Source organism: Triturus cristatus, chromosome 3_1 (genome assembly GCF_964204655.1).
Source record: "Triturus cristatus chromosome 3_1, aTriCri1.1, whole genome shotgun sequence".
NCBI lineage: Eukaryota > Metazoa > Chordata > Amphibia > Caudata > Salamandridae > Triturus > Triturus cristatus.
Window position 1 is genome coordinate 467,351,885 of NC_140583.1, and position 10,676 is coordinate 467,362,560.

At 43.6% G+C, this 10,676-nt stretch overlaps 1 protein-coding gene across 1 annotated transcript in view; it reads right to left on the reverse strand.

Moving 5' to 3' along the window:
* LOC146860422 (lamin-B3-like) overlaps positions 1-10,319 on the reverse strand; it is a 395,071-nt gene extending 384,752 nt beyond the window's left edge. The window contains exon 1 of the mRNA XM_085644287.1: positions 9,654-10,319. Within this exon, the coding sequence (XP_085500413.1) occupies positions 9,654-10,030 (377 nt within the window). The 5' untranslated portion in view covers positions 10,031-10,319. The remainder of the gene's footprint in view (positions 1-9,653) is intronic.
* Positions 10,320-10,676: the final 357 nt, after the last annotated feature.

The following is a 10,676-nucleotide window of genomic DNA, read 5'->3' on the forward strand; positions in this document are numbered from 1 at the left end:
CATAGTTAGCTCATTTGTCTCTAGTCACCTTAGGTTACTCTCCAAGTTACAGTCAGTGGGAAAGCAAAGCACCCTCACATAAGTACAGGGAGTATGTTGCCTAACTCATGGGAATGCTGAAAGGCGTTACCAGGGTCACAAAGCCTCCATGCACAGCCTGTAGTGCAGATTCTTTCCTTGGCAACAACGCGCTAGACCTTCCTGCACAGCTCCTCTAGACTCTTTGTAGGCATCTTTTACTTGATTAGAGATACATCCAGTGCCTCTCAAGCAGTTAATGGGCGCCTTTCTTCAGGGCAAATTAAGGCAGCTTTCCTGGCAGGATAGAGAACTTCCAGGATCCTGACCTCCAAACCTGTTAAAAGGTAGTTGGCAGTCAGGGTTTCCAATCCGGTAGCACAAGTATCTCTCTCAATCTCCACTGACTTGGCATCTTGTAGCTCTGGTCAATGATTAATTCTGGCAGTGTGACTGACCTGTTTAACTCACTTCGAATATCTGCACTAAACTCGCAGACAGTTGGTGTAATATAGAAAATCAGCTCTGGGGATTATTTGAGAAAGTTCCTGACTTTTACGTCATCTGGTCAAGCTGCAGCCTTAATGATAATAAATATAACTATGCAGTTTGTAAGAAGTGTGTGGCTTCCTCATGAAGTGTCACAGTGCTAGGTACAAGCACCTGCAAGCCAAAAATGCAGCCATTAAACTCACAGCAGCCAGAGCGAAAAACAAACACATTTTTTGTCTAAAAAGGAGTTTCCAACGGGGTCTGACGGACTTCAAGGCGAAGAGCATTCCGAAGTTTAGGCGCTAAATAGCTGCCACCGATGCAAGCTTTCTTCACTTTGGGAAAACTCTAGCCAACATGGCACCTGCTGATCTTTGATTCCTAGACGGTACATAGGATTGGAGGTACTGTGGACTTTTGTAGGCAAATGCTTTACAACAGTAGCAAAGGGCTTTTAAAGAGGCGCTCTGCTTCAGAGGAAGCCAATGAAGCTCATGAAGAAGACCTACTAGAAGCATGCTTTGGAAGGTACAGTAGAAGACATGCAGCAGTGTCCTACACTTGGAGTCTTTATCCGACATGGTCACCCCGAGATAAAGAACATTTTAGTAGTCATGTCTAGACATAAACAGGGCCTGAACTACAGTTCTTTTTTTTGTTTTGCCAACTGACGAGAAAAAAATTAAATAATTTCCTCACAGTCTTGAGCAATCCAAAACATTTCCCTGCAAGATGCGGTTATTTGACTATCAAAAGACCTTTTCATCATGCCAAACGCAAAGATTCTGGACCTTGGGCATACCTGCTGTAGCTGTAACTATAGAGACAACAACCTGGAATCACTACTGCCTTTTACTACTGTTTAGTCTCTGGTATATTCCAGAATACAGGGCTGCCCAACATTCACTTTAGGAACAACTTTGCCCCGCAATGCTCAAGGCCAAAGCACTTTTAAGCCCCACACAGAAGCAGATATAGCAGCTCACAAATGTGCAATCTTGAGTGATGTAGCTGAAACAGAACAAAAAGGAGTGAATGCAGAACTGGAGTATCAGATTGAATGTGAATACCAAAACATAAGGGCAGTGAAACTATGTTTCCTTGGAGCCTGCAGGGTCCCCCAAAAAAATAATATTGTAAAGAGCCATTTCGCTTTAATAAGATGAGAAAGAATTGTGCACACATTACACAGGATTGTCTGGATTGCTGTTATATGTTGAAGTTTGATGAAGAACCCAGTAGTTACGTTTACCAACCAACAATAAATGACAAGTCAAATTTTGTGGTTGATTAAGGTTAAATTAGCAAATTTAAATTTCAATGAGACTGTAATTGAGCACTTTTAAAAAAGATATCTTGCTTTATGTAAGGAAAACGATTTACTTTGAGAATTTTCAAGTTGTATCATTTGCATTCCTAAAATAATAATTTTACTAATTTCAAAATCTTCTAGCTGAGAGGTATGGATGTGGATTGGCGAACCATACTTATGTGGTCAGAGGTCTGAGCTGTTTCTGAATGTTGTAAATAAAGCCAGTGGCACAATTTGAGATGTTGTACTTTTGGGGGTCCTGCAGTTCAAATGACCAAGCAAGATGAAGGTACCTAAAAGTTGAAATAGCAATATTTGTGGTGTCTGACTGGAGTACCCTAGTTGCCAAACAATTACTCATAGCTGGCAACAGATCTAGTTTTCGCGTCATAGATCTTTATTACATCAGTTGGTTTTGACCCAAGCCTTCTTATAAATCTAAATAGTGCCCCTATACTTCTTTCCATCAATATGCCCCCTATTATCTACCATATTTTGTCATGTCTTTTTAGAATCAAAAAGTGTTCCTAGGTAGCAAAAAGTGTCCACCATCTCCAATATCCTCCCCTTTTTGTTCCACCTTGTGATTTTTTTTTGGCCTTGCTCCTGCTACAAGCACAAAAGACTTTGCTTCATTGAGTGCATTGCCAGGCAGGGCCAGCAAGACCGCATCAGCTGTGTAGAGAAGTATAGGCACTGGGGTGAAATTAATGATTGGAACATCAGTTGCAGACTCATCCAGGGCAGCTTCAACACCATTTGTATAAAGTGAAAACGGGAAGGTGGCGAGTACACACTCCTACTCGACACCACGAGCTATTCAAAAGGATCTAGTGCTATCGCCCTCTCTTCCATACCAAAGACTGGCCGCGGCACAAGAATACATCTCACATATAAAGTCTATATTAGGTTTCTCTGTGCCCAGACCTTCAATTATAGACCATAATTCTACATGGACTACCAAGTCAAAAGCCGCTGACAGGTCCATAAAGGCCATATAGAGTTGACCTCCCTTAACCACAGTATGTTAAGTAATTAATACGTTTAGGTCAAGGCACTGATCAATCGTCCCTTTTACCTTTCCAAAACCGTACAGAGTATGTGATAAAATATTCTGTTCTAGGGCCGAAACCTCCAGTCTATTTAGAATCAATCGGCCCATTCATTTAGCCGTGCAGTCCAATAATTATATTAGTCTATAATTTTTTGCTGGCAGCTTGTCCCCCTTCTTAAAAAATGATATAATAACTGTCTTTTTCCGAGAGGCGAGAACACCTACATGGGCTGTAACATTAAAGAAGTGGAGCCCATAACTCTTGGTTGTCTAGGAAGAAATCTATTGGTATCCCATCAGGGCCAGGTGCTCTTGCAAGGGTAAATGGATTATTGGCAAATATCACTTCATTCAAGCCAAAGGATAGATTTTCTTCTGATGTGGTCAGCTGCAGGTCAGATAGCTGTGATACAGCTTTGCCGGGATGCCGAAACACTTCCCCAAAATGAGTCACCGAGGCCTCCTTAGTGACTTGGGAGTCAGTGGTAATCTCAGAATCATCATTAAGAAAAGGGGCATTAATAAACATTCAAAAAATCCCTGCTATTCTTTGAAACAGCAGCTTGCGAAAGCTTCTCCCTGGACTCTTCTTTCAGAGCTCTAAGCCTATTAGATCTCGTGGTTGTGTGAGAGCTTCAGCACTTTTACCAGTGCCACATCTCGTGGTTTTGCTCTTAGGGCAGAATGAAGATTTTTAAGTGCCTGGAACAAGCATCGTCAAACCAGGGGACTGGTCCCAGAACCTTAACTGCGCATGGGCGATATAGGTCGTTATTGATTTCTAAGATTCGCAGGAATGCATACAAGTGTTCATTGGTCAGTGGAAGGAGCAGTAAACAAATAGAAATTTCCTTAGACATCTTGACAACATTAAATATACATTTTGGCGTGTCAATTTTACCCCCATTTCAACACTATACCGTTTTTCCTTGCAATCAAAGGCATTGGGAATCGCTTCACATGAATGGTGGCCCCAAAAACATTTGACAAAAGATCGCGGCATGATCGCAAAATACATAAAATTTGGTCTCTATATGGAATATTAGACTTCTAATGGTTTCAGAGACCACGATATAATCATTGGTCAAGCTACATAGCCGAGAGGAAAATGTATGTTCAAGTTGACCCATGTTAGTACCTATTGGATTGGTTATCACAAGCTTGTGAATCACTAGTTGTCTGTTTAATGCATTACCATAGTCATTATGGCCAAAATGATATATTGGGTCCCCTTAGACATCAACAAGTCCACACACCCCTAGATCTGCTCTACTGCTGCTGTGGGCGATAAAAATCACTGAGCCATATCATATCTAGAGGACTGCTGTGAGTTTGTTAGTTGGATGATATCCCTCAATTAGATCTGTAACGGAGGACAAACTTCCGGCAAAGTTATTATTGTAGAAGTTAATTAAGAGCCAACCCCTCCCCTTTTGACCTTTGCTTGAAAGGATATGGTAATATGGCGAGGTATTTAAAAAGGAAAGTACCTCAATTATAATTGTACTCGTTATTAGGGTGACCAGAGCTCCACTATGGCGACCACCTCTAGATGGTAACGCATTTCACTGAAAAGTACAGTACCCATTAATATGTATCAGCGTAACCTCACATATTTCCTGCAAACCAAATATAATTTAAGACAAGGGATAGCCAATCATGGCTACACTTCTTCTGGTTATAACTGTAGCATTCCAGGACATTATTCTTAGGGTAGCCAAATCTTCTGTTTTGTCCTGAGTGGGGAAGAGTTCCTAATGCACCCTGGATTTTAGATGGAGAAAACTAACGGGGGTAGCAGGGACTCAATCACATGCTTCTAGACTGCTCAAGGGTGCTTATCTATTACTAAGATGAATGGATGTGCCAGCCATAATATTGCGAGGTCTCGGAGGGGGTATGAGACCTATGCTGAGATGCAGTATACAGCTGAACCTGTATGGCCTATAGAAAAAAACAAGTGGAAGGACATAGATCTGGGTTTTAGACTGTGTAGAATCAGGTAAAATACTCAGTAGGTGTTCAACCAAGGGTGGATTGTTTAAAATGAATGACTATACAGTCCCCCCTTATAGTTTTTGGGCCAAAGCCCCACCCAGGCCAGGCGTCTGGCCATGATAATGTGATTATAGAGTTTGGAATCAGCCTTATAGAAACTTGACATCCATTATAATACCTTATCCATCAGCTGCTCTGCAGTTTCGTGCTTGGGGAATTTCAGTTCAGGGGCGTGGTTAATGAGGACAACGAAAGGGCAAGCCGCTGGAGGAAGATCTAACCATTCACCTTGCTTAAATTACTCTGGAGGCTCGAAGGCCTAAGAGCTAAAGTGGCTACAGCTTCAGTTGATTCTTTTGCAGGAAGGGTTGCACTATTACAAGCCGGTCGTACCTAGAGATCCTATTCGACAATTCACTCCTGGTAAAAACGGATTAGAAAGTAAGGTGTCATTACCACCCACAGCTCCAAGTTGACTGCAAGTGTGTACCGGGACTCCCATATTCTCCGCGGAAGATGGTTCAGATGGATATATAGAAGGGCAATCATTTGGAGCCAAGACGGGACAGTGGGACGAAGACTCCGCCAATGCTCGTGAGTAACCTAGATTTCCCTCTTGATCCCTTCTCTGCCCATGTCAGTCTTTTCCCAATTTAAAGTTAATGATGTAATTTAGGTTCTCCTCAATTTTACACATTCTGAGCAAAATGGGCTGTAACAGCTTATTAAACAACAGTTCCAACTTATCATGCAAGGAGCCACTAGACAATGAATGTGAAGCAGGAACAGGAGCTGCATGTGACCCCGGAGGTGAAGCTATGGATGTGTTTGCACACTTTGGAGTGTTTGGCCGCCGGTTCTATTTTGGGCCTCCCCCTCTTCCGTTTTACCAGGGATTCCAATGGGGGAGGGGTATCATCTGGCCTAGAAGAATTAGAATTAATGATCTGGAACGACATACTGAGATCTTCATTCTGGGTGGGCTGCTGTTCAGTATGTTCTGTAGGACCCGAATTCACAACATTTGGAACTACAATGGGAAATCTTACCTTTTCCAGGGAGAGGCGATACTCTGTTAGTTTGATTTCCTTATGTAGCATGTCTGCTACTCTAGTAAACAAGCATTTGCAATGCAATAGGTCTCGCATTTGCGAGAGTTTTTGCTATTGACATTGTAAATGACACTGCCTTTTGTTTTGAAAACCTGCAAGTTGTGCGCGTAAACACACACTTAGGTTTTCTTAACACATACATAAAAGGCATTGTCATTTACAATGCCATATTGCATTGTAAATGCTTTGGGCATGTTCACGCTACATAAAACTGCTATAAATATAAATAAATACTATTACATTACTGTGCCCCTTACCGTGGCTGCAGGGTATGCTTGTTTTCGTTGCTGCTAACCTTTAGCAAGTAAAGAAATATGAATATAATATGTGCCCGTCTATTTTTTTTTTTTTTAAATCAGGATTTTTTTTTTTTATTCAGAAGGAGTAGGAAGATTATTAATGTACCCTTATTAATTGACTGAAGAAACAGAAGACAGATGTTACATAACCTCTGATTAGCTGAGAGAGCATGAACCTAATTTCTAACATTCAACATACGATTCCTCATCTCCCTAATTTAAATAAAATACACAGGGCAAAGAGAATTTTATCCAGGTTTTAAGCTTAGAAATTGAATGAGACCTGTAGTACCTACAGTGCCCGACAGCATCGTTTTTGTTTAACAGCATTGGAATTACAGAAGATTCTAGAACGCACTTCTAGTTATTTTATCAACCCCTGAAGGATGAGAGGCAGAGTCAACTACTGGTTTTCGAACCTGCGAACTGTAAGATGCAAATAGGCGTCAGCAGCAAGTGTTCAGCTGACATAGGTATCCTGCCTGCACGCAGCAGTGCACAAACTAAGTAAATTTACAAGAAAATGTCTCATCTGAGTCAGAATCAAAGAACTTCCTCCCATGGGCCAATTAAAAGACAAAAAAAATAATAATAAATAAAAAAAAAAAAAAAAAAAAAAAACTCATGAATGCAGGTCTGGTCATACTTCTGAACCGAAAGCAGTCTAGCAAGAGAGCTGAATTTTTAGGAGCTGCCTCTAGTGTAAAATATGATGAATTCTGCAAACCGATTGCCCCCTTGTCTTCCACAATCGATTGAACATGTTTTTATGGCATTATTGGCGCCCTTTAAACCCAGAGAGATAGAAGCAGCCATGGGCCCTTTAAGCACAAGCCTCATTTTAAGTTTCTGGAGTGCTACACACAGATAACAGCCTTGGTAAGCACTTCAAGGATAACAGTGAGTTCGTGTTCTGCATTTCTTTGATGGCCTGGTATGATCATTTAATTTTGACATATAGTACATTTATTTACTAAGCTTTTCCTATGACACCCGCTGCTTCAGGGGCCCATTTTACATCCTTCCCAATCTGCTGCTCTGGTCCGGGGCGGGGCCCTGCCGCCTCTGGTTCGTTGGGGATCTTCCAAGAGAACTTGTTCTTCCAGTCCGGGGCTCATTAGCCACCAGTGAAGGGGGGGGGGGGCTGGGCAGAGGCGGGTGTTAAATGTCCCCGTCTGCTGGGGCTTGAGTTTAATGCCGGGGCCAGGGGAGCGGCTGGAGACAGGGGACACTGGAGCACAGGTACAGAGATTACAACCAGTGCAGTGGATTTAAGGCACCTTTGTTTGCGGAGCTGTACATTACCACATGTGGTTTTATATCGGAATGGAAGTCACTTGTGCAGCGCACTGATGTCCTAAGGGTGCTTTAGCGCTAGACACATATATTTTATTTATTGATACCTGGGAGAGCTTTTTTTACTGTTTATCTCAAAAGCAGCAGAGGCCTGATAGAGCAAAAGAAAAAAAAAAAGCTGTGGTGGGGGCGGGGAAGCGCATTCCAGGCAGGGGAGCGGACCCTTTGAAGTATGATGCCGAGGCTGTGGCTACACGTGCACGCGCCAGTGTGCTGAAGCGCTTCCCCAAACTGATTGCATGGCGGCACGATGCACGTGATCGCCATGCAATCCACTTTTGGGAGCACTTTGAAATGCCCCTCTTACTAGATTCTCGCATAGCGATTGCGTAAACACAATAGCTAGGCAAGACAAAAAAAAAAAAAAAAAAAAAAAAAAAAAAAAAAAAAAAGAGTCCAGCGTGTTGATAATTTTGTCTTCCGATTTAGGTGCCCTTAGTTTCCTTTTGGCCATAATCTAGTGGGGAACACGCCACTATTTGGATCCAAAAGTTAGAGGGGTGGCACAGCCCAGCCTCCTCCAGGCATGGACGGGCGGCAGACGGGCCCGCGCTTAGCCCGGGGGCAGACGGGCCCGCCACGTTACTTTTAGTCCTCCCCAGGCTCGGTCTCTGCAGGTGGGCTTTAGATGTCATTTTGAGGGTGCAATGGATTAATAAAAAAATAAAAATTGTATAAATGAGGGACAACGTTCCGATCCAATCATTCAGGTGTCGGAAGGTTTTAGTGTGCTGGTCTGTTAAGAGACAAAAGCATAAGTTGCGTTATTGGAATCAGCGGCCAAGGAAGACCCTCATTTATGTGAACAGATACTTGGCAACAACTGCTAGGATTCTCTGGCATCCAGGTAAAAGGGGAAAAATGTCCTTACCTTACTCATCGAGGTTCGAAAGAGTCTACTGCAGTAAATACACTAATACGATGTGTACTGCCGACAGTAGTAAGTTGAGACTTTTACAAAACAGTAAATTAATTTCATCGAATGTGATTTTTAATTTTAGCAGCGCTATATACCACATGGGGAAATTTGAAAGCACGTCAGCTGTATAAAAACTTATAACACATCGTCAATTACCTGTCATATTTGAAACGTTACTACTATGGAGAATGCGCCATGAGCTATTCATCATGAATTTCAAAAAGAATAAAAGTAACCCATGTCCTTCAAGCCATTCTCCAAAGTAATAGCCAGGAAGCCGGCGCGAGCCTAAATGTCGACTGTGTTACAAAAGCAGAGTTGGCAGACACCCCGGCAATGAACTACAGCTCTCCTTCCACCATTGCATATCATCCCATAGCTAACACTAGCCTGAAGCACAGTTAAAATAAAATCAAAGATTATTTTTTTGTTCAAGAAGTAGTAACCTTCATTTGGAGGAAAAATAACTATCAAATACGGCGTCAGTGAAGGGTTAAAAGTCATCACACCAAATTTGACCTCTGCTTAAGCGAGTACCAATATGAAGTGGGACTGTGCTTATGCTAATAGACGGGCCGTCCCAATGTGGGAAATGGCACTGTGCATATACAGGAACCAGAGAAACTAGATGCGAGACAAAGCAGGCCTTTTTATGTGACCCAACAAGTCACTGTTGGGACAATCTGGGGCACAATTTAGAACCTATTAAAAGCAGCGTTTCGAGTATCGGTGCAGCCCAGGTTTATGACCTCCTCCACGGGCGATATCAGGTAACTATTAAAATGAGCAATGAGGCAGTATCAGAGATGGAAGTTGTTAACTGGACAATAAATAACTGAACAATCGCAAGAAGGTTGATTAGATGGTAGTAGGCAGGAAGAGACATGATAGTGAGGCAAGGCTGCCAGGTGGCACAAGATGCATTCTGGGACTTGTAGTTTCTCTATTGCTACAGTGTACCATGGGCCTCGAAGTTAACCAGTGGCTAAGTTACATTTCCCCCATCCCATAGGTACACTTGGCAGCCATGCCTCACTGAGGAAGTGTGGTACTCGGCGGGAAATGGACCCTCCATCCCAACTAGCTGTCGGACCTGGCTTGTAGCTGCCGGTGCTCCTCGCGGGTCTGCCCCAGTTCCACCTGCAGCCGCGCCCTCTCGTTCGCCATGGTGTCCAGCATCTTGCGGGTGTCCGCCAGCTCGGTCTCGTACAGCAGCCGCAGGTTGCTTTGCTCTCGGGTCGCCGTCTCCACCCGCTCGTGCAGCTCCACGCGCAGCAGCTGCTTGTCGGCCTCCAGCGCTCTCGCCCGCTCGATGTAGGCGGCCAGGCGGTCATTGAGGTGCCGCAACTCATCCTTCTCCTGCATCCGGCTGAGCCGGGTCGGGCTTGTCGGAGACTGGAAGGAGGACGTGGAGGTGCTCCGAGTCCGCTCCCCCATCCGGCTGGTGCTCGTCGGGGTTGAGACGGACATCTTTCCCGCTGTAGACCTCTACTCCGGTGCAGCTGATAACGGTACGCACACTTGCAGCCTTTAGTCCCCAGGCACAGCTACAGAGACATTTCGGACTGCATAAGGCCGGCAAGCAGCTCCGCCCAATCTGTCTACGAGATACACCTGTAAATGTGCCGTCACCGTCCCGTGCGCGAGTGTTTACAAGGACTGAGCGGCCGACAGACACTGCCAGAAGCCGTCAGCCTTTCTATCCTTTCCTTGCACCGTCAAAACACTTCTGTTGGCTCTTTAAAGCCCCCTCTCTCTCTTTCAGCAGCTGATGATTAGAGCTCTTAGAGTGCGTAGTTGTACAAATAAGGGGAGGGGCTAAATCGACGCCGGTTCATTGCCGAGGTTTTTTAAAGGGATAGCTTTCAAGGACCTATGTGACGTAAAGGGCACAGGGACCAAACTCAAGGGTACTCATTTATTTTTTACATTACAGCTATGATAGTGCAAGGTGCCTCCCTAGTTTGTAAGGGCACATTGGTAATTCACATTAAACTCAATTGCCTCTTCTTATATTCTACTGGTGCAACTTCTTTGAATCAGCTATACATGATCCAATTGTGTCATCATTTAATTGATTTCAGGATTTATGTTTGAGGATACTACTAGACCACTT